Source organism: Hyalella azteca, unplaced genomic scaffold (genome assembly GCF_000764305.2).
Source record: "Hyalella azteca isolate HAZT.00-mixed unplaced genomic scaffold, Hazt_2.0.2 contig14139, whole genome shotgun sequence".
Classification (NCBI taxonomy): domain Eukaryota; kingdom Metazoa; phylum Arthropoda; class Malacostraca; order Amphipoda; family Hyalellidae; genus Hyalella; species Hyalella azteca.
Window position 1 is genome coordinate 28,170 of NW_025944033.1, and position 26,061 is coordinate 54,230.

The 26,061-nt window shown below is 39.1% G+C and overlaps 2 protein-coding genes across 2 annotated transcripts; one reads left to right on the top strand and one right to left on the bottom strand.

Moving 5' to 3' along the window:
• The first annotated feature begins 2,525 nt into the window (after nt 1-2,525).
• LOC108670244 (malate dehydrogenase, mitochondrial) lies at nt 2,526-9,019 on the top strand. Its single transcript, XM_018157705.2, has 6 exons — nt 2,526-2,684; nt 4,795-4,989; nt 6,432-6,560; nt 7,017-7,316; nt 7,771-7,913; nt 8,567-9,019. Exons 1-6 carry the CDS (start codon nt 2,604-2,606, stop codon nt 8,745-8,747), a joined length of 1,029 nt encoding a protein of 342 aa, XP_018013194.1. The 5' UTR covers nt 2,526-2,603; the 3' UTR covers nt 8,748-9,019.
• A 2,375-nt stretch (nt 9,020-11,394) lies between these two features.
• On the bottom strand, nt 11,395-13,887 carry LOC108670245 (coiled-coil domain-containing protein 43). Its single transcript, XM_018157706.2, has 5 exons — nt 13,688-13,887; nt 13,420-13,515; nt 12,754-12,897; nt 12,178-12,347; nt 11,395-12,004 (listed from the first exon to the last, which is right to left on the bottom strand). The coding sequence occupies exons 1-5, from the start codon at nt 13,856-13,858 to the stop codon at nt 11,926-11,928; spliced, it is 660 nt and encodes a 219-aa protein (XP_018013195.1). The 5' UTR covers nt 13,859-13,887; the 3' UTR covers nt 11,395-11,925.
• Nucleotides 13,888-26,061: the final 12,174 nt, after the last annotated feature.

Genomic DNA, 26,061 nt, shown 5'->3' on the forward strand with positions numbered 1-26,061 from the left:
TCTCGAGCGCTGAACAATTTAAGCCTACAGTCACTTTATGCTGAGAATGTTATGTTTTGTCTTGTTCATAATTAATTCGTCCATGGTATTTATCGATTTGTTGATCTCAAGAACTTGAAGTTAAAGTAATCGTCGTATATGGCTTAGACACATTATCTATTGTTATTAATAGTAATTTTCAAATTGTCCACCACCATTGCTCCCCTTGTTCCCAGATTTTGTTCATTGTCGCTTTTTCGAGATGCATTTCGTGGTAAGATGAAAGTACATTTTTGCTGTAGCCGTTCATGAGCAAACCTTGCAAGCTTACGTGATCAGTTTCCTCGCCTCTCATTCCCAGATTAATTCATTATTTCCCTTGTTCCACTCCCTTAAGTCTAGATGAGCGTCTAGACTCAATTACTTCTCAATTCATTGCCTTTTTTAACTTTTATTTAGTAGCGTCACATTTTTTGGGCAGTATTGTCCCTAATAAACAATTATTTCATCTCTAACACATTCCTCGCTAGACATTCGCTATACATCATCTTCGATTCAGAATGCATCTCTTTAATGTTATTGCGAAGATAGATAAGAAATTGGATTATGTAGTGAACTTGACGTCCAATCTATGCTGTTATTAGCACAAGATTTATGCTATTTTCTGTATCTAGTCAAATGTATATGGCTTATAGCGTTACATCTCGTTCCATTTATTGTGCTTCTGGTGTTGCGAAAAAACTTTTTGAGAAACATCAATACCTTTCTTCACTTTCTCGATTGCATAGTTAATCGAATTTAGCCAGCGCACATCTCAATCTGGATTCAGATGAATTACTTGGAAATCCATATCAAAAATTAAATGCTGTATTCCGGACGAATCTTTCTCTAGGTTTCACGTCACTTGTTAAAGAGAAGAATTAAAAAAACGGTGGAATAAATCTTATAAATATTTCAGATGATTTCTTGTGGCCTTTCTTGAAAATTTGGCAATGACACTTTGTGAAACACGTTTTCATTCCCAGCAACCTAACCAGTCATAACTACTTCAATCCTCATACTACTACTACTAGTTCAAATTTCGAGCAGATCCATTCAGTATTGAAAGAGTTATGAGTGGTTAGCAGTGTATCTGGATTTTGCCAAAGCATTTGACAATGTTCCGCATAAGCGACTGTTACGCAAATTGAAATCTTTGGGAAAATAGCGAAATGTACTCCAATTAATCAGAGATTTTCCAGTATGGAGACGACAACATGTCAGTGGTAACGGAACGGTGTCATTCTGAGCATCAGTGCGCAGTGGCGTGCCACAAGGAAGCGTTCTGGGGCCTATTTTGTTCTTTGCTTTTATAAACGATCTGCCAGTAGTAGTGTCCAGCGTGTGCTTCATACGTATGCCGACGACACTCAAGTTTATAATACAGTGAAGGATGGGTCAAATATAGCGCAATTGCAAGATGATCTTGACAGTTTAGTTAACTGGGCTGATACGTGGCAGCTGCGTTTTAATGCTGACAAGTGTAAAGGACTTCAACACGGGAAGAACAATGAACAACTAGATTACAGTATGAGAAAATATGGTTGCAACGAAAGAGTAATGACTGAAAGTCTAGTGCGGAGAAATAATTTGGAATTTATGTCGATAAGGAGCTGAAACTTTCTAAGCATGTAGAAACGCAAGGTAATAAATCCAACAAACTTCTTGGACTGATCAGACGCTCATACGAGTTACTAGATACAAAAGCGCTGAAGCAGTTGTTCGTTGCTGTGATGCGCGCGAATCTAGAGTTTGGTATGTCCCTGTGGTCACCAAGACATGAAAATTGCTAAAATTTAATAGATAGTGTTCAAGGACGTGCAACAGGGATAATTCCAGGCTTGAAGGCAAGTTGTAAGAAGAAAGATAAAAGGTTATGAAGCTTCCAAGCCTCTGTTCTCGACATTGTGTGGGGACCTCATTGAGGTATACTTATTCAAGGTCCCAGAAGGATTACTAGAATTTGAAACAAGAACCAACAGCAGGGGCCTCGGCTATAAACTAAAGAAAATGCGTTGCAACTCATCCACGCGACAACATTTCTTCACGCTTCGAATCACCGACATGTGGAATAGCCTCCCCGATTACATCGTAGACGCTTCGAGTATAAACGCGTTCAAGAACAGACTAGATAAAGCTATGGAAAAATATATGTTCAGGCTTGATTTTCAACACGCGATTTTCAATGGAACTTATAAGGGACTCAGAATTGATCGATAACACATTCCGTAATTAATTTACGATATGAACTCATGAATCCAATAATGTTCAATAAATCATCAAACAAAATTATAAGTGATCTTACTGCAGTCACGTGTCCTGAGTATTAACACATTCAATTAAATCTTCTCAATTGCTTTGAATGAGCAATAATTGTTGAAAGTCCAGAAAATAATAAAATTTTTGGTGTCCTTTGTTGCTAGAAATATCATTTATGCTTTTATTCTCCAATTGTCTTTGAGGGTAAAATTATTGCGTCCAAGTTTTGACCTTCGCGAAGTGACGGCTGCAATTGGCAGGCACTTGGCTTTCAGTTGCATTTGTTGTGTCGCTGTGTAACGTTAAGGTCATAGATCGCCTTCAAAATGCTGGCTTCTAGCATCGCCCAAACTGTTAGCAAGGCAGTTGCAACTCAACTAGCTAAAAAATTCTCCACATCATCAGTTGTAAGATGATTTTTCACGACTATTTTTTATGCTATGCTTGATGTATTATAGTAGTAATAGCTAAATAGGCTAGGCTAGTACCTAGTAGTTCCAGTCGTTCTACCTCTGGCTCTACGGTTAACGGTTCTACCGCAGGGCGCCAGTACCGGCAGTCCGGCACTACCGGCAGTCGGCACCGGGAGGCTGGGAGCCTGAGGGCATAGTGACAAACCAGAGATTTTTTAGAATCAGTTCATTTTTAATTTCCTCATTTACCTAAGATTTAAACCAATTTCTTATGTATGATAATGTTGGTATCTAGGATACCTACTTTACTGGTCTACTTATAGGACTCAGAAATGAACTTGAGGGAGAGTCTAAAAAACTCTCTGCTTTGGCTGAGGGGCGCATAGTCATAGTGGATAGTGCTATAGCCTATACCACATATATTTTTTTTTAAATCCGTTCACTTTTAATCTCATCTACTTGCAATTTAAACTAATATTTTATATATGCAAATGCTGGTATCCTCAATGATTTACTTGTCTTAGTTCGCATAGTGGCAAACCAGAGCTTTTTTGGAATCAGTTCATTTTTAATTTCCTCAATAACTTGAGATTTAAACCATTTTCTTAAGTATGATAATGCTGGTATCCATGATACTTTACTGGTCTACTTATAGGACTCAAAAATGAACTGGAGGGACTAGCTGTAGCTGACTATAGGGAGAGTCTGAAAAACTTTCTGCTTTGCCACTACAATGCTTAGTTGTCTACCTACTTTACAAGTGCACTTAGCATTTTTGTTAAATATTAGGAAAGGGCAATAGGAATTGATTATTTTGTCTGCTCACACATGCATTTCCCGCATTTGTGTTTCACTCAGGGGTGGCTTCTGTCTAATTTTTTAGTTTTGTTTGAATATACAGGTAATTTACCTAGCCTAACCTAGGTAAAGTTGCATGGTTGAGGTTCTACAGCTTCTACTGTTCCAATATTTGCCACTATGGACTTTGTAGAACTTCTACAAACCAACTTAAATGTATCTCAGTTGCCTTTCCAGCTTTCCTGGCACATTGGCACAAGATAATTAAATTCTACTTTTAACTTCTCTAACTAAAATATATGGCAAAAGGAATATCTGTGTTACCAAAACAACAATTTGGCTGAAACCAACTGGAAATGTCAAATGAGACTAAATTGCCCAATCTTGCAGACGAGACAATTATACCTATCCTAAATTCCCTATGGCCTATGTCCAATTTCTTTTGTAAAAATATGTAGGTCAAAAATTACTTTTGTAAAGACAACACTTATGAAGAGGCCAGTGTCTCCGGGACCGATGTTACACATGTACAATGAATTTCTTATTTTATTTTTAGATATTTAAAAGAAATTATTTTTTTAGAATTTTTTAATATATAATTTTTTGTAAAATGATTTATGTGTCAATTGATTCATGCATTGTTTCCAAAATTCCAACTTTACACAAGTGTGCAAAGTTTCAGATTGATTGGACAGGTAGAAAATGTAGAAGTGTGTTAAATATTAATTTAAACATTTGTAGCAGACAAACAAACGCCCATAACAATCATTTTCAGCCAGAATTTTGGGAAATTCTGACTGATGTTCCAGATTGTTACATTACCAAATGTGGAAGCAATAGTATTTAAGACTTTTGTTGTTGATATGACAATAATTTCTTTGCATTCTCTAATCTCTATCAACAACAAATTAGGAATTCACAAAATAATTTTTATCTGAATTTGAATGTAAATAAATTATTTTTCACAACTGCTAGCTGAGTAAGAAAAGCCAAGGTGTATATATGAATATTTTTGTAATCTTTTGAGAAAATTTTTTTTCTCTCATCCATGAGGTGCAGCAATAATTTTATCTCATTAATTCGTGGATCAATTCCTGCAGTTTCATGCATTGCATAATTATAGTTTAATTCATAATATACATTGTAATTGCTTAAACTGTTCAAGTTTGCTTGTGCTGATAACATACTTGAGAGTATCTATTTAAAGGCCTTAATTTTTACTGAAAAATTTATAATGTGAGATTTCTTATAGCATGTTATATTTGTTGTTCAGGGTTAAGATCTTACCATTTAAATGTGTTTACAGGTAAGCCGTCATGTTGCAGTGATGGGAGCTAGTGGAGGCATTGGCCAGCCTTTGTCTCTACTGCTGAAGAACAGCCCACTTGTGACTCAGCTTTCACTGTATGATATTGTGCACACTCCTGGTGTTGCTGCTGATCTTTCACACATTGAAAGCAAGGCCAAGGTTCAAGGATTTGTGGGTGCTGATCAACTTGAGGTAAGTTTTGTTATTTCCTTATTAATTATGTCTAATTACAAATATAAATATCGAGTTGATATCCATCAAGTTTATACCTTTACCAATATCCAATTAAAGGGTAAAATAATCTAAAATTACACCAGTTGATATTCTTCTGAAGAGTTTTTCATTGACTTCCATGAGTTTAATGCTGTTTAAAACTGAAGTTTTCAAATTTATGTGGTTTATAATACATTCATTGTCAAAGCAAACTTGTGCTGGAATTGACTGTGAGCATGTCATTTTTAGCACATTTTATCATTTATGGAAAAAATGCACTATTGTGCATTTTTCTGTCTGTCCATCTGTCCGTCCGTAACCTCAAGTTTTCATCGACAAGAAAATGCGCTCTCTGTCACTCACTGCAGTGAGTACTGAGTTATATTTTTTTGGTTATGTTCTGTGTTTACCAAAAGTTCCAATCAATATCACCTGTATTTGAAATTCAAACAATTCTTTGATATTTTCTATGGCTACACACAAAGAAAAATGGGATAAATCTTTAGTTTTTGCGCTCTTAGAAGCTCCAATGAATAATTTATTGCTTTAATTTAATTTTGCCACTGGTGCCAATATTCACTCAAGTTGCAGCAGCATTTAGGTTGCAGTCTAGCATGTAGGATGATTGAGATACATAGCAAATTGGCTATAAAATAAGGAAATTGATACATAGTCCATATCCTGTATTGTCAATTGTTTATATACAGTTTCATGTATGATTAAATTTTTTAGGATGAAGTAATTGTTAAATTTTATTGTCAACATAATTATTCATAGGTAACAAATTTATCCATACACTGTATTAATATTATTTAAAATAATAACTTGTGCTACCCTTGACAGTGATACCTTCAAAAGATTCTGATACAATGTACTTGAGTTTTCATGTTTAAATTAAAATTTTTAATCAATAATAATGTGGGTAACCTGTCTTTCTATGGCAGGATCCTGCTGATGTTAATGAGCATTTTGTATCCATATAGGAAATATTTAAATAAATGCTATCTAAGTTGACTAACAGATATTCTGATCTGAATTCTTGAAGAGCTAAAATAAGATAATATGCTAATTAGGTCAAAATTGTTTAGATACCTGTTTGTTTGCATTATAAATTGGTTATAAAAGTATGCTAATTTTTGGTTACTGAATGCAGGGATGATGTAGCAAATTCCAGAGGAATGAATGAGTTTTAATTTGATCAAATCATGGCATGAATATTTTCCATATTATGTTGACACTTTGAGCCCTGAGGTATCAAATGTTATACGGTCTTTACATTGTATGTTTGCAAGTTTACTTAACATGGATGTAATGCCTTCCTATGCAGATTGTTTTGAATAAATTGCACATGATTTTTTCAAAATATTGGTATTTTTCAAACTACTCAGCACCACTGTCTTTAAAATTGATCTGTTCTCCAGACCAGCTTGAAGGGAGCAGAAGTTGTTGTTGTGCCTGCTGGTGTGCCGCGCAAGCCTGGTATGACCAGAGATGACCTCTTCAACACCAACGCCTCCATTGTGGCCACCATTTCTCAGGCCTGCGCTAAGGTAATCTCCGGAAACAAATGAGCGGCTAGGCTATTCGGTGATACTGACTTCGTTTTGCACGGCTCACCTTATGTTGCTTTGATGTGTTTGGAATGTGCACAACTAATATCTGGCAGGGCTTTTGAATTTTTAATTTTTTTGTACGAGTAGGTACAGTCTAATGACAATAAAGCTTAAAAGTAGAGCTCAATACATTAACAGTTTACAGAGCTCAAGTACAGGAATGTGCTAAAATATAAATAAATGAAATCCAAAGACAATTTCTCAAAGCTGGTCGCTGGACCATAGACAAAAGTTTTTTTCAGAATGAATGATGGCTGGCAGGAAAGTTAGACATAGGCCTTTTTTTTTTGCTCTGTTTTTATAGATTTTACTAAATTACGGATTCTTGAAAACGTACGCTAAGTGTCAATTGTGTAATATCACGTAATCATGCGATGCTGTTATTGATGGCAGGTCTGCCCATCAGCAATGGTGTGCATCATCAGTAACCCTGTGAACAGCACCGTGCCTATTGCCTCAGAAGTTTATCGCAAGGTTGGGGCGGACGCAAGCCGCATATTTGGCGTCACAACACTGGACATTGTACGTGCCAACACTTTCATTGCCGAACTCAAGGGACTGGACCCCGCTACTGTCAATTGCCCCGTTATTGGAGGCCATGCTGGTGTGACCATCATCCCCCTGACCTCACAGTGCTCTCCTGCAGTCACCTTCCCTGACGAGCAGCTCAAGGCTCTCACTGTTAGGATACAGGCAAGTGCCTGTATTATTATTATTATTATTGCAGGAACAATTTACTGCTCAAAAATGACGTATGCTTGAATTGGAGTTTATTGCAATTGAATTTTATATTAAAATATTCATTTCGACAAATGCGATACAATAATATTGGAGGTGTGCAAATTTCCTTGTCAAATTCAAAGTATTTTCTAGAAAGATGTTAGAATTATTCAATGCCTTGTGCTAATTTTTGACTTTGCTACCTCAGCGGTATCATTTGCCCGCTTGTAGCTGACAGTATAAATTTCCTCATAATTATCTAAATTTGTAACTTTATGCTAGAACCTGGCTGTGAATATTCTTTTGCACAATGCGGGATCTTTTGTTGGTCGTAATTGTAAAAGCGATACACCGAGTGACGCCAGAAGCAGTTGTCAATTACAAAATATTGTCACTAATATCAATGCTAACAACTTAACTTCCTTAGGATGCTGGCACTGAAGTGGTAAAGGCTAAGGCTGGTGCTGGATCAGCGACGCTCTCCATGGCTTATGCAGGAGCCCGCTTCGCCATTTCTGTTATCAAGGCCTTGAATGGCGAGCAGGGCATCGTTGAGTGCTCCTTTGTGAGGTGAGGCACTTCGTCAGGCTTTGTCATGGACGGCACCTTGGTTCGACGGGTGTCTTAGCCAAGCATAGTCAAGTGCTTTTTGGCGCTTTGCTAGGCATAGTCAAACATTTTTTTAAGTAAAATATTTAGAAAAGTCTCCAGGATAATTGAGGAAGATGAGAATCCATGTGAGGTGCCGCCTTCAGGTTAGAATGCAGAGGAAAAACCGCTGTAGAAAAACTCAAGAAATGTGTGCAGTGTGAATAAAATCATGAAAATAGTAACTATAACACTATGTTTAACTTCACTTACCTACTTATTTTATGAGAAATTTTGTTCGTCTATATTTAAATTATTCTTCCTTATAAGTAGAAAATATTTTAGCACAAAGAAGGCATTGGTTTTCGGCACTAAATCCATTTCATTCTCACACAAAAGATGAGCTCATTGTATTTGAACGGAGAATATTGAAATTATTAGCAGCTGCACATTCGTCATCAATGTATATTCTAATCTATCATGTGGATCATTATTAGGGACGCTCTACAATCGGTATAGTCTCGTATCCTGTATTTCTACCATCGTCCACAGCTCGCAAAATCCCACAAAAAATATTTTGTCAATGCACTCTACGTGGCGACGAATATCCGATTTATTTTCTTATTGTCATGCAGGTCCGACATCACGGAGGCCAAATATTTCTCGACGCCAATCTTATTTGGCAAGAATGGAATCGAGAAAAATCTGGGTCTCGGCAAGCTCACCGAGTTCGAGTCTAAGCTTGTGCAGGAAGCACTGCCTGAGTTGAAGGGAAGTATTAAGAAAGGAGAAGACTTCGTGGCGGCCATGAAGTAGATTATAAAGCCTACTTTTACCGTGATTGAGAAACTTGTAATATATTATCTACTAATTCCAGACATCAGTGTCTAATAGGGCGGTTGCCCGTTGAAACGTTGCACCCGCCTGTGCCGAAGTTACAAAGGGAAGTAAGACCAAACTAATGTTTGTTTCATCAGTATTTATTTTATAACGATTTATGATTTCCTTCAGTTCGAGAAAGCTGCGATTATGATTGACTCAACCATGCAGAAACACCATATTTGACTGAGTAAAAATTACTTGGAAAACGTGTCTTTTTATCCTAATATCTTCATGACGCTTCATTTGCTGAATATTTTAATTACTATTCACGCAATTTATGTTATTCATTTATTATGTTGCAGTGGAAACGAGTCGGTGTAAGTAAATTGCCACTTGCAGTAATTAATTGCAAAAAAATGTGACCTTACAACGTAGTTAGATTTTCGAAAGCTAACCTATATTGTTAAATTGATACTGCTGAATATTTGTAGTCAATTGTAAATCGGCGAACAAAACATGGCACAATTCGATTGATGCAAAGTAGTTTCAGGAGCATTATAGGCATATTATGACGACGCGCAGTGATGGCGGCGCCGAGATGAGAGGAGCTAGCCGTTCGGGCATAGAGACTCTGTTCATTTCTGGGTGTCTTTCGTGGGCGTCACGTAGGAGCCGTCGATTTTGTTCAGATACAGACGGAAAATATCCGTTCAGTTAGTCAGCCCTCGGATCGCCCATTTCAAAATTCTGGCAAATTGTCCACCCTGCTCACCCATGCAGCTGCTTGTAGACCTGCTCTCGTTCCATTTTCAGGGGAGGGAGTTCCGTTTAACTCGTGCGTCGTTTTGAATTCAGTCCTACATTGTCTTCTCACTCTAGTTTCCTTTACACATTTTTCATGAAGTGTTGCGTTGTGAACAGTTAGTTGAGCACAGTGATTGATAGAGAACTGCACGCTTACTCAAGCAAGTTCTTCAAAATGAAACGCTTCGTGATCTATTGGCTATTGAAACGGCACTCTTATATGTTGTTGAATTGGGCTTAGTCACGCCTGATGCTCATCAAGCAACCGCAATTCTCAAGGGGTTGTGCCACATTAACAGCATTGATCTTTGCATGAATTTTCAAAATAATCCTCATTGATCTGTGCAGGAATTTGCGGAGGGGGATAGGCACTGGGTCAAAGGTGATACTGGTACATCCTTGTGATGTGCGCTGCAATGGAGTCGTACCGTAGAAGTTACTTAGCGGCAAGTGGTTCCTGAGTTATCCCAGCCGAAACCAGATAAATCACAACAAGTATGTACACATTTTCAACAGATTTTTTTGCGGAATTTGATTGTCGTCAGCGCAGTGGACCTTATTCGAAGAATGGTAAAACTTTGCGAGACTTGAATTGGAGACTTTCTTTATTTATGTGGAAGAGAAATAATTGAAATCCCTAAAAACATTTCTCAGTTGGTCGGGTAGTCAGACCAAGTCGCGGTGTGCCACACATTCAAGCGAATTCCTCTCCGATTTACTGGAGGTGCTTAAGTCGTTTTGTCCGTACGGTGCATGGGCAGTGAAGACTGTCGTTTTATTCTCACGCGCAGAAATTCGTTCTTGATACAGGAATGAACCATCATTTTTCAGAAACGAGTTTATCAATGTGATCGTCATCGCGCTGCTCCAAATCATTCCCACATGTCCTGCACTGAAGTCGATGATCTAGAAGACAACATGGCCCAGATGAATGAGCTCCATAATTTATTAGACGATTCCCACAATGTCGATGCTGCTGCAAATTGTGTTGAAGCAGAGGATGATGACGATAATTTTTTTAACTTGCCCTGGGCTGGTTCTGTAGAGGATAATTTGTTTGTAACCAAAGTTTACCAAAAAGCTAGAAGCGTCGGAAAAGTACCGTACTGAACGAGATAAGCGAATGTCTGCAGAGATACAAAACCAGACTATGCACGCCCTAATATACAAAGAGCATTCGAAACGTGTACATCCGCTGGTGACTTGAAAAGTGAACTCCTGATCTCCAAGCAATTCTAGTAAGCAACGGTCATGCAAAGAAAACTATCGACACTGAAATTTCAAACGATCAAGTACATCAAAACCGAACGGATAACAAAACAGCATCCAATCAAAGTATTACGACAATCTATTACCAGAATCAAATGATTAGAAGCTATAACAAGACAGATGAACGAGTCCTCAAAGCAATTGTGCTGAGTAACATCAGAAACACAACCGCTTTCGACTGAATCAAACTCCTGATTTACTATAAAATCATGAAACTCGATAATTAAACAATGAAATATAATTCATGCAAAAAGTCGGGACCATTACAAGAAAGCGACGTTATCTATAAATATTCATGCCACAAGAAGGTTGTAGATTTCTCTAGAATGTAAATTACATTGGTTTGACCAGCACGACTTTGAGCCGCCGCCTAACATGCCACCTCCAGACCGGAGGACCGAAGAACCACATGAGGGAGGCTCATAATGAGACACTCACTCGCGCGACGTTGGAGACCTGCTTCTCGTAATTCAAGTTCTGACTTTCTATCTGCATATATAATACCGTACGTTTGTACAAACGTCATTTCATCATTTCAAATTCAAGTATTGCAAAACTCTTCTCCTACTTGATAATGAATGCAGTTGCATTCGAAACGTCAAATGTATATTATAATAAAAGGTAAATTGAAAACCTGATATCAGAATTTTCAAGTCCTATCGAAAGCCTAATTTGCTGCATAGAGAAAAACAGTAAGAAAATTGTTGATAAGAAATACTCTCTGGTATTCAATGAAACCTGCAATATATACGGGATGTTTAAGTGCATATGGGGCTCGAAGAACCTCTTAGCAGCGATCGACTTGCGCCACATTTGGTTTACTGATTCCTAATTGATAAGTGAATATTCATTCAGCTGTATCAGTTCACCTCAATATTATAGGTTCACTTTAAAATCTAACGCACAAGTGCAAAGTATGCTGAAATTCACGTTTTTAGCAATTTTCAGTGGCTTTGCAACAACTCTCAAAAATGTACATTTGGAAAATCATTTGAAGGAGATTCATCTGGCAGGTATCCACATACAAATTATAATTGGAAAGCTAATTTCCAATAAAAATTTTCTGCTGCACAGTATAAAGCTAAAAAATGAATCGACATCACCGCTTTCGTTCTCCCTTCTGCGTACGCTTCTTCTCTTTATCCTTCCTCTCTTCTGCCTTTGCTTTCTGTTTCTCTCTGCAGGCAGGAGGAAAATTTTTATCACATTGAGGTGACTACTATGTAGTTTTTGTTAAAATTACAACTTCAAACACTGCCGAATTAAAACTACTGCAGAATTTGAATATTTCATTCACTTGTTTCTTTGACAAAATTCATTAAAAGAGGCCAATTGTATACATCGATGTTACCTTTCAGCTTTGTCTTTATCTTTTTTGACTTGGTGCTCGAGTTTTCTCTGTTCCCTCTTCTGTCGCATTTCCTGCTCTACAGCTGCAGCATTTGTGTTCTTTGCAAGTAGTCCATCACTCCTCGTCTCCTCTACTTCTTCCTCTTCGCCATCATCACACACTGCCGATACCTGTAGCACAAAACTTCTCAGTAACCTTGACCTATCAAACAACCAGACCAATATATTAAATAGCTGAATCAACACATGTATCATCACTTCAATTTCTAGCATTGCCCTGCAATGGTGAAATTCATACAATACATTTCCCCATTAATGTTCAACGACACACCAGTATGAAGCACAACATATTACTTCAGTTGTGATCCATAGATTCAACGCATTGCTAACTTACATGTCAATGGCTGACCAAATGAATGGCGATTGACTAAAGAATCTCTATACTGCCAACCAACAAGAGCACCCTAAACTGTCTTTGCCGACTGAAGCACTCTAACATTTGACTGACCACTGTATCCAAATATTCCGCAAGGCAGAAATCTTGATGGCTTCATAGTGCTTCATAGGTCCCACTGACCTGAGCATGTTGGGCTAGAACCGCCTGTTTGAGTTGCTCCTGCTCTCTGCTGATTGGTTTCTTAATAGGTGGCAAACTTGTGGCTATACAAGAAGCTTGCTTCTCCATAAGCTTGGCCAGTTGAATATCCAGCGATGCAGGGCTCTGCATCAAGCAAGATGAGCAGTTCATCCTTCAATTCAGTCAAGAAGCAATGCAAGGGCTGGGTATTCAAAATCTTCAAGTCCAAATGACCAAGTTAATGCTGGTTTTGAATACACATGCAATGAACTAGCTTATTAATCATCAAATTTATCCACCAAAAATATATCAGCAAATTTTTCTTTGTTAGAAGTAGAATTTGTGAAAACCTTTCAGTTCTAAAAATATTTGCACTTAAAGAAAGTACTTGTCAGCTATAAGAAATAAATATTTCATGCTTTTCATCAACTGATATTAATGAACCTGAATTGAAATCCATTCCACTGCTCAATGCTTCTTGAGCCCTTAAGATGCATTGTTTGGAGCAAGTAATGGAAGTTTCATTAACTTAGTCTTCCTTAACAATATCTTAAATAGTGAAACCTGGAATGTTGAGCTCTAAACATCAAAGTAATAAAATAGGTGTTCTATAAAAAATTGATTATGTAGAATTTCCTGACTGAACATCAGTCAATAGGAGCTCACCAGACTTGGTTGAGATTCACAGTTACAGGAATTCTTGCCAGAGCAAGATGACCATTTTTTGAGTATATCTTCACAAATGGCTTCGATGCCAGAATCCTGAAAATGAGATTACAATAGCATCATAATAATTTGAAATCGATTTTGTTATGTTTCAACACTTGCAGAATGAAATGCAGCAAAAAAAATGATTAATAAAATATATTGTGAGTAAATGAATTGAATAATCTATTTCTCTAAGACTGATAACCACAATAAAATATCGACTCACAGTTATTTCCGAAATTATTCCTTGCAGAGCTTCATTTTTATCTTCTGGCGACTCATCTCCCTCTAGTATGCCCTTAATGTATGGAGAAAAAATTTCATCATCTGTTTTCAGGTTGATGAGAGTTTCTTTCAGGTAAATGTCAAAATCCAAGGGAAGTGATTCACTTGACATTTTTCTGGAAGAATATTAATTAGGATGTTAGCATATAGATAGTGCAAGCTTCTAAAAAACAGCCTAAATTTGAAACAATTGTACTTTACATAACATAGAGGCTTCTAGACATGCTCAACATAGAGGCCACATGCTCTAAAATTGCTACTCATTTTTAACTGTGAAGCTTAACACTTTGACTGCAACGTGCGCCATATATGGTACATGCATGCATGTCCCAAACTGCAACATGCGCCATATATGGTACATTCATAAAAAAAATAAAACTTTTTTAAAAAATCATATATGACGTAAACCATGGTCATATCTTTATGTAAGCTTGATAGAGTATAGAGAAAAAGGATTATAAAAGCATATAATAATGTTATAAAATTTAATCAGAACAATATAAGAAGTACAAATCAAGCACAAGTTGTTCAGTGCATATAAAAGATAAAAATGCAAGAACTGCAAGGCGTCCGGTATTCCAAGCTGAAAATGTATTGTTTGTTCAATCATGAATTATTATAGCAGAAACAATAAACACTGGGCATCTGAAAGTACTAAGCTCGAGGTGAATGCCTCAATGAGAAGCAAGATACGCAAATAAATGACTTTCCCATCACAGGAATCACAAAAGGTAGTCAATCTTCTTGCTTTTCATCTCGCTTCTGAACTGCCTTCATTGAACTGCCTTCATCTAGATTGCAAATTGACCAAGAATTTAGAGGCAATACATCAAGATGCCATGACAAATCACTAATCCAATTATCATTTAAGACATTATCAGTGAAGAATAGAATGATTAGATTTTCACGGACGAGGTTAAAAGCTGAATCACTGAATTAAAAGGTGCATTTCGTGCCATTATACAAGCATAGAATGATAGAATATAAAAGAACAGAAGTATAACCTTGAGTCTTAAGATTGCTCTCTGACATAAGAACCTCGTACTGTTAAACGTGAGAGCATTGTGCAGAATGGAAACGAATTTTTTTTTATAATTGATTTTAAGACTTCGGGTATGAATATATCACACCTCCCAGCCTGAGCACAACTTTTTGTTGAAAAACTTGTATTATCTTGCCGCTTTTCTTTCAATTTGGGTTTCTGTCGCTCACCAACTGCTGATTATTGTGTAGAAGAGACAAGAGAATTTGGCACTGAGTATTTTCAAAGGGTGTTCACCATGCTGCATCTCAGCAGGTATTGTCCAAGATGACGTATTACATCAGTTCTTCTTCGTTGTGGGATATCTCCCCCACCAAGAGCCGAGATGAGGGTCCAAGGTAATGATAAAGCTTCCAAACTTGAGCGAAACTCCTCCTCTGGTCAGTGTAAAGCGCACAGCTCAAGATGAAATGTCTGATTGTATCTTCTGCGTTGCACTCGGAGCAGATGCTAGAATTAGCCATGTTGAAACAGGCCAGGTGGGCCTTCACCCCAGCATGTCCCAGTCAGAGCCAAGCTACTGCACACTCTACTGAGCGAGGAAGCGATCCATAGTCCACGTAGTTTACCACTGCTCCCAGATCATGCCTAAAGGTTCCCTTCCCTGAGGACTGCACTTCTTCTGCCCACCAGAGTGCCCAGTGTTTCAAGAATTTGGACTTCAACAAACACAGCCACTCCTCAAAACACAAAAGGGATCTTGCAGAACGATTGTTTGAGTGTGCAAGATTTGCCACCCTGTCAGCCACTTCATTTCCGTGGATGTTGCGTTGTATGGCCACGAACCCAGCACATCACCACTCTATCAAGCCCCTTAGTTTGCATTAACTGATGAATTTTGACAACAATTGAGTGATATGAGCCACCAGATGCAGAAGATAGAAGCTCCAGTGCTGCTCTTGAATCTGTCAAGATCAACACCGGCTCACCTTGCAAAGATATGTCGGTAGTGGCAAGCTGCATTGCCTTGTATATGGCAAACAATTCGGCCCCCAATACAGTGTGCACGGGATTCAGCAACCACCTAGTGGCCAAGTGGTTGGATGGCACATATAGACCAGCAGACACTGATCCAGTGGTAGAACGAGATCCAGCGGTGTAGATTTGCAGATGTTGAGGATAGCAGTTTCCAGAAGTCTTGGAAGCAATTTTGTGCATGTTCAGGGGGCATTGAATTTACTTCAGAGCTCAGCAAGTCTACACATATACTGGAGGAAAGTTCAACATGAGGTGGAAATGTTGACATCAATGGCGTGGGAACTCGATGCAGGGGAGGAAGGTTATACTTTTGGAAACTTTGACGAGCTTGCACAATAAAAGGCATGTCCAAGAGGATCTGCTGATCTAGGAACCCTAATGTAGACGCCACATGATCTCTTACAGGCAAGTACATTGTTAGGGGCCATATTTTGGTAAATTCATTATTTATTGATCGTTTTTAATTGTTTGAATTAATTATCTTCTTTGTGTCCCTAGTGCCTTAATACTAAACAAGTGACAGCTAGTTAAAGTTAAATTTGTGCATGTGAATGTGAAGCAGTGTTTTAGAGAGAGTCAGTTTTCCAAAGTCCTGCATAACTTGCACTCATACTGACCTGCTACTCACCCATGCTGACTGACCTGCTGTAAATGAACATGCTTTCTGTCCCTACTACTGCCTACTGATCTGTCACTAATCTACCCCAAGACTATCACGGCTCTTTATGAAATACTCTTGCCACGCATCTCAGTCCTAAATTTTAATTATTGAATGTTATCAGTAAATGTTTGTACATATAATCAATCATCCCTTTAAATTTATATCACTGGTTTGCTTAAATCGCAAATTAACTAAGAATTTAAAAGCAATGAAAAGTCCACAAAAATTCATATCTTTATAGAAAACGTTTCGGAGACCAGCTCCATCGTCAGTTCGTAGAATCTAGAATCACAACTTTGACTTTAGGGTGTTAGCTTCCACCTCCGGGACTTCTGATTTGCGCATTTTAGAATCGCTGAACATCTTTAAACTTAGGCCCAGTTTGAATTCAGCTGCTAGCTCCTATCCCCTTGAAATTGTTAATAGATAGTTTTTTTGCTCCCTCTATTACTTGTAAATTTAGGTTTTTAATTTTGTTCTGTGCTTTCAATGTATTAATTTGTGACTTCTGATTTGTGATTCTAGATTCTACGAACTGACGATGGAGCTGGTCTCCAAAACGTTTTCTATAAAGATATGAATTTTTGTGGACTTTTCTTTGCTTTTAAATTCCCTTAAAATTGTTTTACAGTTTGCATTAGGTAGATCACTTTCTTCTTATGTGTTCCTAGTGTACTTATGTGTTTCAACTTTCAAGTGTTATTGTTGGATAGGTTTTATGTGTTCTTGTTCCTGCACTTGTGCAGAGCGGCCAACATGGAGCATATTCTTGGCCAATTTGGAGCGTGTTCCAGGCCAGATTGGGGCTAGTGGATTCCACGCTGAGCTGGAGACCAGGGCTTGGGCATCTCCCAGTTTAGTCTAGAGACTATTTCTGTACCTTGCCAGTTGGCCAGTTGAGTCTCCCCCACTGCTCATTGCAAGTAAGACAACTGCTTTCTCGTTTCCTCCACATTACGGACATTGCCTGTTGGACGCGACCAGGACCGATCCAGGACCAATTTTCAAGACTGTTATATCTCTTTTGCTACTTTGATTTGATCTAGTTCATGCATTATTATCCAGGCCCAGTTTTTGTCAATTACCAGTTATTCTTGTTAACTCTGTTCTGTTCAACCAGTTTGGGCTGCTGGTTATTTTCATGCTAGGTTCACCCCATCACTCGTAGCCCTGGGCTGTCTCATTACTAACCAACTTTCACCTGTCATCTTCATGTACCATTGAGTTTATTTAATATATCTTTGCTTGGTTCTTCCTCTGTTTGTTCCCATGAGTGTGTTCTGCTTGGTTTCATGTGCTGGTACTATACCTACCTGCCGGACCGTCAACCTTTAGAGAGGCTGACCCCCAACAACATATACCTGAGAGCTCATTTTATGAATAAAAATTGGAATCTAAGTTGCAGTGGAGGAATATAGCTTTCAACTTGTGAAGATAGTACAGGTGTGGTGTGATGAGCACCCAGTATGTATCTGAGTGCTGAGTTCTGAACAGTTTCAAGCTGGTTCAACAAAGACTTAGATATGTTCCCCAAAATTGTGGAGCCATACTCCATCTTGCTTCGTATGAATGCCACGTATATTCTACGCAACAACTTCTGTGATGCTCCCCACTTCACAGAACTCAGTGCTTGGAGCACTTGTAGCCTTTTGAGACAAGCTATGCGAGTTTGTCTCACATGTTCCTTAAAGGTTAGATGAGGAGAATCAAAATAAAATCCCAAAACTTTCTGATGAGCCACATATCGAATATTCCTGTTGCTAACTCGATGTGACACAGCCGGAGCAGTACGCTGAGACGTGAAGACCTGGTATGAACACTTAGCTGGGTTGAGCTTGAACTGCCAGCGAGTGCACCACTCACCAATCACATCAAGGTACTGCTGCATGTAGCCTTGTGCCTCAATGATGGACCACCCATTTACAAGTGTGATGTCATCAGCATAACCAACCAGCTTCACATGAGGGGAAAGTGGGAGATCATGCAGCATCACGTTAAAGAGCGTTGGTACTTGGTGAGAGTATTGAACCTTGTGGGACTCCAACTTTCACAGGCTTTGGTGCAGACTTACTGACTCCCACCTGCACCTGAACAGTTCTATTTTGGAAGTAGCTATACAACCAGGCCAGCATCTGATCACCCACACCAATGCCATGTAGTTTGAAATGCAGTCCATCGTGAAAATGCTATCAAATGCACCCTCAATGTCCAGGTAAACCATCAGACAGCACTCACAAGCAAGACATGCTGTACTGATAGCGTTCTTCACCATATGCAGAGCATCAATTGTGCTTTTTCCCTTTCTAAAACCAAGCAGAAGTGAGGGAAACACATGGCGACTTTCTAAGGTATACTGCAGGCGGGTCAGAACCATGCGTTCCCTAAGTTTTCCCATGCAAGGAAGGAGAGTGATGGGTCGGTACCCTGACACTTGCTCTGGAGGCTTTCCTGGTTTTAGAATAGGCACAATAATTCTGTGCTTCCATGCATCTGGAACATATCCAGAAGCCCAGCTTGTGTTCAGAAGGGAAAACACCTCTTGCTTGCATTGTGGTGATGCCTTTGCAAAGAAAATATTCATAATTGAGTCATGGCCAGGTGCTGTGTTTTTCAGTGCCTTAAGTGCCAGAGAGAACTCATCAGCTGTAAAGGGAACACCTTCATAGTATTTGAGCCTGGAGATCTCTTTCACTGCTGCAGGAGGAGTGGTAGGTATAGCTGGTAAAAAGTAATCAGAAAATATTGAGGCTTTTCCATAGTCATCATCATGAGCAGCATCAAGCAAGGGATAAGAGGAATAGCTTACTGGCTTACCCTGTATGCTGTGAATCTTCTCCCAGGTCCCTCTGGTGTTAGTAGAAGAGGAGATTGTGCCCACATACTGAATCCAGCTTTGTCACTGCTTCTTGAGTTTGAGGTTTTGTGCTACTGCCTCACAACGCTTGTATTCTATTAAATTAGCTGGAGTGGGAGAGCGCCACAATATTCCTTTAGCTCTACGTCTCAAAGCCATTGCTATGGAGTATACTCCGTCCCACCATGGCGTGGCAAACCTGCAGTGTCTTTTCCCTGAGCTTTGAAGAGACCAATATTGAGGCAGCTTTCAGGATGGCATTAGACAGATAAGAACAACCACTATCAGCATCCCTTGGGCCACTCTCAGGAGAGATCAGAGCATCATCCAAGGCCTGTTGGTAGAGATTCAAGTTGGCTTTATAGAATTTCCATCGCACTGGGACATTTTCAGAAGACCGCACAAGGCTAGTTCCAACTTTGCAACAGATTGGGAAATGATCACTTCCCAGATCTGGTCCCTGGGTTAAAGAAGCTCTAGTGAATAAATTAGGAGTAAGAATTACAAGATCCAAGCAGGATGTGGTTCCACAGCGATTATCAATATATGTTGGGGAAACTGCCATCATTCAACAAGCAAATGGGAAGGGTCTCAATTGCTGCCTCCAAAGAGCGTTAAAGTCCCCAACTGCCACAAATCTGTCTCCAAGCTGAGTCATATAATGAGTAACCTCATCATGTCCCACATTCCTGCCTGGGTTATAAAAATTGGCTATTGCAATCCATCCAAGTGCAGTATTGATTTTAGTTGCTTGAAATTCTAAATTTGCAGCCCCAGGAAAATGTGGAATATCAAATGGCTGTTTCTGGATGTCTCTGTGAATCAAAATTGCCATGCCACCCCTTAATGCATTTCTTCTATGAGACCATAAAACAGAATTCCCAACAAAGGAAGGCTCATGAGATCTGACCCAAGTCTCACAAAGGCACACCACATCTGGTTTTTCTCTATAAAGGTACAGCTTAAACTCTGTGAGCTTTCCAAACAGACTATGACAATTTAGTTGAATTATTTTTAGTCCTAACTCTCTCCTGGGGTGCTGGAACAATTTCTGTGCTTTTATTGAATAGCTCATTGGGATTGTTTCCTTGTACTCTTCCCCTTACCTTGTGCCCTGGTTTGACCACCCAGTTTATATGCTGCTTGAGAAGATCGAGCAGATGATGACCCAACAGGAACTTCCAGTCTTCTTAAAAGTTCAGAGCCAGCAGATTTTTTGAGCTATGGTGCACCCAATTCAGAAGTTTTAGAAGATATCCCTTGCAAGGGCAGTTCTTGATCAGAAGCCACCTGGATGACTGGAAGCCATTCCTCTTGCAGAACCTCACTAACCTCCCATCCAAAGGCATTTCTGAGTAAGCTGATTAGGAGCAATGATCTCTCCTTTGCGGCTTTGCCCCCTTCATTTAACAGGTTAATCTTGAAGACTTCATGTATAAATTTACCCAATTTTATTGAAAACCAAGTTAAATATGTACATATTGTGTCATCAATTCTTTTCTCACTTGAGGAAAGTTCTTCCTTTAATATTTTGCGGAGGTCTGCTACAGAGCTATTTTCCTTGTTGCATTTATCCAAACCATTTTTGCAGACAGATTTGAAAGCTGGTTGGCTCTCAGAGTTGACTTCATTTCCGCTCATCAGCGGGGCATGGGTAGGACTGAAAACTGAGCAGGGGCCCTGAGATTGATGCACATCCACAGTGACCATTCTGTTGGAAAGGTCCACCCCAGTGGAGCTGGTATCTGATATGACATCAACTGATGCTTGAGGGTGGAAAGCACTATTCACTGCCTGATTAGGGATTTTCCACTGAGTGTTTGAGTTCACTTCCTTGACAGCTTGTGCATATGAGCGTCCCTTGGCCTGCAGTTTTTCTACAGCAGCTGCTTTGGAGATAAAGGGGCACATTATAGAATTTGCAGCATGGGGTCCCCTGCAATTTGCACAACATTTTTCAGTTGAGGTGCACACAGTATGTTCATGCGGCCCAGCACACAGTAAGCAACGTCTGGGAGCATTACAGCTTTCAGCAAGGTGGTTTAATCTTTGTCATCTGTAGCACCTCTGTGCAGGTGGTACAAATGGTCTCACCTGATAGGAAACATATCCAATTTTTACTCTTTTGGGCAGAGTTTGACCTTGAAAGGTAACCTTACGTGTGGCCGATGGCTCATGATTCCCATTGCGAAACCTAGTCAGACGAATGATGTCAGAGATGACAATATCTCCTGCACAGGCCAGTTCCATTACTTCTCCCACGCTGACATTAGGTTCAATTGGTCCAAAAACACCATGCACACGTATATCAGAACCTGGCTGATAGCAGCAAACAGCCCACTTCCCAATTGCTGAAATATTTAAATAATTCACAATGTTTCGTCCACTGAATGAGGGAGACTCAAGTGCAACCAGCTGGCGATGTGGGTTAGGACGCACAATCAAATCCTTTACTATACAAAAAGGTGAGTTTTTTATTCCTTTGGCCAGGCCAATTGGATCTTTTAGAAAAGTCATGACATTAGGACCTTGTGGTTTAACAAGGATGATTCGCCCACTCCCTGCACTTTGCAGAGTGCCATTGACTGGTAGTTTCACTACATTTGTTAGATTGGCCTGACTGGAAGCACTATTAAACAAATTTTGCTGTCTGTGCACAGCTGGAGCTGGGCGCTTAGCCCTCCCTCCACCAAGACTCTCAGTTGATCCGCTCTTTTCCCAATTTCTGCATTTTTGACCAAAACTACAAGCCTCCATAGCCATGGGCAACGGGTTCGGGGTTGCTGCAATCAGGCTTTCACAGTCAGATTCCTCCACAACAATGGCGTCACTGATTAGATCATCACCATCCACTTGCAAATTCGCTTTCCCATGACCAGTACCATTGCCAGATTTACCATCTTTTAATTCTCCAGCTCCGAGCCTGAGGGGCGGGCCAAAGCCTGAGCCAGTAAGGCAGCTGGACTCTTCCATGTCAGACAGTCAGACCAAGGACAAGGTCAGCTTGTCAAAAAGATAACAAGTCAACACTCAACAAGACAACAACCAACAAATAAATTAAGAAAGAGGAAAAAAAACAAAGAAATAAGTGAAACAAGAAAAGAAAGGAAAAAATAAGGGAAGAAAATAAATAAAAATAAAAAAAAAAAGACTGACAAGCCTCTGAGGGAGAAAGCCGGTTGAGTTTTTCCAGGAGCAGACTGCCAGACTGAATTCACTGAAAATTCTATTTATTAGGTGTGGATATGATACACATTAAGTTTGGCTCCAAATGATTCACTGGTTACTTTAGAGAACGCAATCTAACACACGTGCTTTTGCATGAACACAACTGACTTTCTCCATGGAAACGAATGTGCAAGCAAGTTTCCAGAACGATAACTTCTCTTCCAGCCTTCCAGGATACGGTCGATATGGTGTAGAAATTATGCGCACTGCAAAACTGTGAGCAGTGCGCACAACTGTTCTAATAAATAGAGAGTTGTTATAACGGCCTCTTGACCATAATAACATATTAACAGCAGAGGAATTAAGAAGCCAATTTTAAAGTTGTGTGCCAAAAATCCATACAACTTATAAATACGAAAAATATTCAACACTTTGACACTCACCTCAGTTTTTCCAGTTTGGTCCAATTAGCACAGACATCTATAGACGTCATAACTATACCCAGCACAATAACCCCTGGACGCGAGGAGATGTCATTGCAGAGTGTTTCTAAATGGGGTGCGGGAAAGATGCACCATTTGCACCAATTTTAAGCGGGTATATGAATGTTTTAGACCACCACTGTTTCCATATTACGTAATCTTTCCATGACATATATATACGGCACTGGATGTCAGCTCGTTTCAGTGTTGCACCGGCCGTGTAAATGATCATGTGTGCGACTTTTAACCGTTGTGTTACTTCTAAAATATTATTTACGCAATTAGATACCACCAATTTCTTTTATGGATATAACATACTTTCTTATATAATTTTAATTTTTTTTTCACAGAATATTTTTGAGAAATCACGCAATTATTATTCGGCCTATAGCATGAGTAAATGTAAAGCTTCACTTACTAATGATCAAATAGCAGCCTTATTAGCAGAAGGTTCTTCAAGTGACTCTGACAGTTCAGGGTTGAGTGATGACTCAGTTGCAGACTATTTTTTCTGACTATAAATAAAGCATGATGGGGGTGTGCATTTGGACCAAACCGGCATGACGTCTATAGACGTCATCGAGCGTCAATGTGTTAATGATTAGCATAGTCAAATCTTGACAAATAGATTCCGACACGGGCATTTGTTATGATTTGTATAGTTAAGTGAAGTGAATAATTTGTCTGAGTCTGACATCAAGTCATCAACCACATGCAGTGTGGAATTCTAGAGGGATAATAAATTAACCAGTATACATAGCATATTGGAAAGCAGGACCAGAAAGCTTGGAAAGGCTAGGAACTTTACACTTTCAGTCCATTATTTACATATCCTATCCCTTTCCAGAATTCCATCTGTGATTGGTTTGTGATTTTAGCCACTTTCAGCTTTCCAGCTGTGATTGGATAATGGAATTGTAATGTTATCTGCTTTCTAGCTGTGATTGGTTGATGGAAATGCTTTCAAGCTGTGATTGGTTGGTGGGGATGCTTTCAAGCTGTGATTGGTTGTGCCCACAAGCCCCACCCCCAAGTATGGTATATGTACTACAGTTCTGGTTAACTAAATACTCAACTGAAACTTGATCATTACAAACAAAAGGCCTGGAATTTTTTTTTAAATCCATTAGGGTAAATGCGGTATATTCCGACATCGTAGGTAATTCCGTCACCTCTCCAGCTTTTCCTTTATATTAAGCTTTGTTTTAGTTCCATGCGTTCATTGATGGTTGAAATGGTGACGTCATACATTTGCGTGTCATAGTCAGTCTCCTGGCAGGCTGGCAGAGCACTGTATCCCAGGAAAGCTTTTCACCTTGGGTGGAAAGCTTTTTTATAAGTGAACTTCCATTCTTAGAATTCCAGCCTGACCACATGAGCTGCAGAATATCGCTTAAACATGAGCTTCTTAATTTGAGCTTGGACTGAAAACACGATATTCCACAAAAACAAATTTAGAGAAAAACATATTAAAAAAAAGTTCGGATTCATTTGGATTCCAATCCATTCATTCAACTTTCAAGATGTATTCAATTTTTCAATGGTTGAATGACTTGAATCATTCCGTATTTTATTTATTCAGAAATAAATAGTAACAATTAAATGGTTGAAATCATTCATCCATGGTTAGCATATAGGCCTAGCCTATTCTGCATATCTGATCTGATCACTGACCAGAGAGCGTTCCATTTGCGAAATAATTAATTATAGAAAATCATCCATTCTCTTCTTCAATACCAACAAATTTTGTCCATAATTTCATACAATTTTGATCAATTGTGTTTCACACAATTCGCTTTATGAGCAATCCTCATTTGCACGCCGATTCAATCATTTCAATGTTTGTAGCTAGACTAAGCTAAACAGTGAAAGCTGTTTACTCAAATTGCTAATCGCCTTGAACCTCCGAGATGAACCGTGCTCGTGCTGCATTGTTTACAAGAAAATCTTATCATTAATCTCTTTATGGCAAAGCGGCTTGGGGCATCTTCTGGACTTTTAAATTAGGATCAACAGCCGAGAAATTTCTGTTGCAGATTTTATATGTACATGGTGTACCGTTTCATAGTTTATGCCAATACATTACTTTGCTCGACAGGTATTTACTCTTATCAGATCTGGCTGGGCTCCGGCACGTTTAAGACCTACAACTACTGTTCCCGAGAAGTATGTACCATCAGAGCTAAGACTTAGAACTACTGTTCTAGGTCTTAAACGTGCCGGAGCCTATAGCCAGTTCTGATAATAGTGAATACCTGTCGAGCAAAGTAATGTACTAGCATAAACTATGGTACAGTACAGGTCTGGAAAAGTCATATTTTTGTCTGAAATATCACGGCTCTAATATCATATAATTTCAGTAGGTATGAAATCTTGCAGCTTGAATGTCATAAATTTTTGTTTGATTGAAAAATTGCGGTTTGCACTTAGCAGTTTGCAAACATGTCACTGCATAAAATTGTCAACTTCCGCAATCCGCATTGCTTTACCTTTCCTGCCAAAATATCCTGCAGAAAAAACATAAACATCGTGACGTTATGTAAACAAATCAACTAAACATTTTGTTGAAGATCGCACATAGTTGCAGTCATGTCAAAGCGGTCAGACTGCATTAACACATGCTCAACTTACAGTAAAGACAAATTTTGTCTATGCTATTTGACTGTTTTAGGGTAAAATTCGAGATTTGGTTTTGGGGTAACACGTGCATGGACTTTGTATATAAATTCGGGCCACGTAAATGGCTTTTCATGGCTGAGATATGGAATTCACGGCTCAGTGAAATGGAATCATGGCTCGAAGAAATGGAATCACGGCTGGCAAATCCATAAAACCAAGGCTCAAAAAATTCAGTCATGGCTTGCCAGTTGCCAAGTACATATATTCCATGCCTGGACTACAGTATACCACGTACATATAGAATAGAATAGAAGTGTCGGCGTTGAAGACATAGGCCCAACTGGCCCATGGCCTGTTGCCGATTCTTGAACTTTTCGTGACTTGATTCACAAGGGATCCGGCCTTTGGAACCCGATCTTTCCATAACTGACGATTGATTGAGTCATTGAGCATAGTGACAAACCAGAGATTTTTTAGAATCAGTTCATTTTTAATTTCCTCATTGATTCAA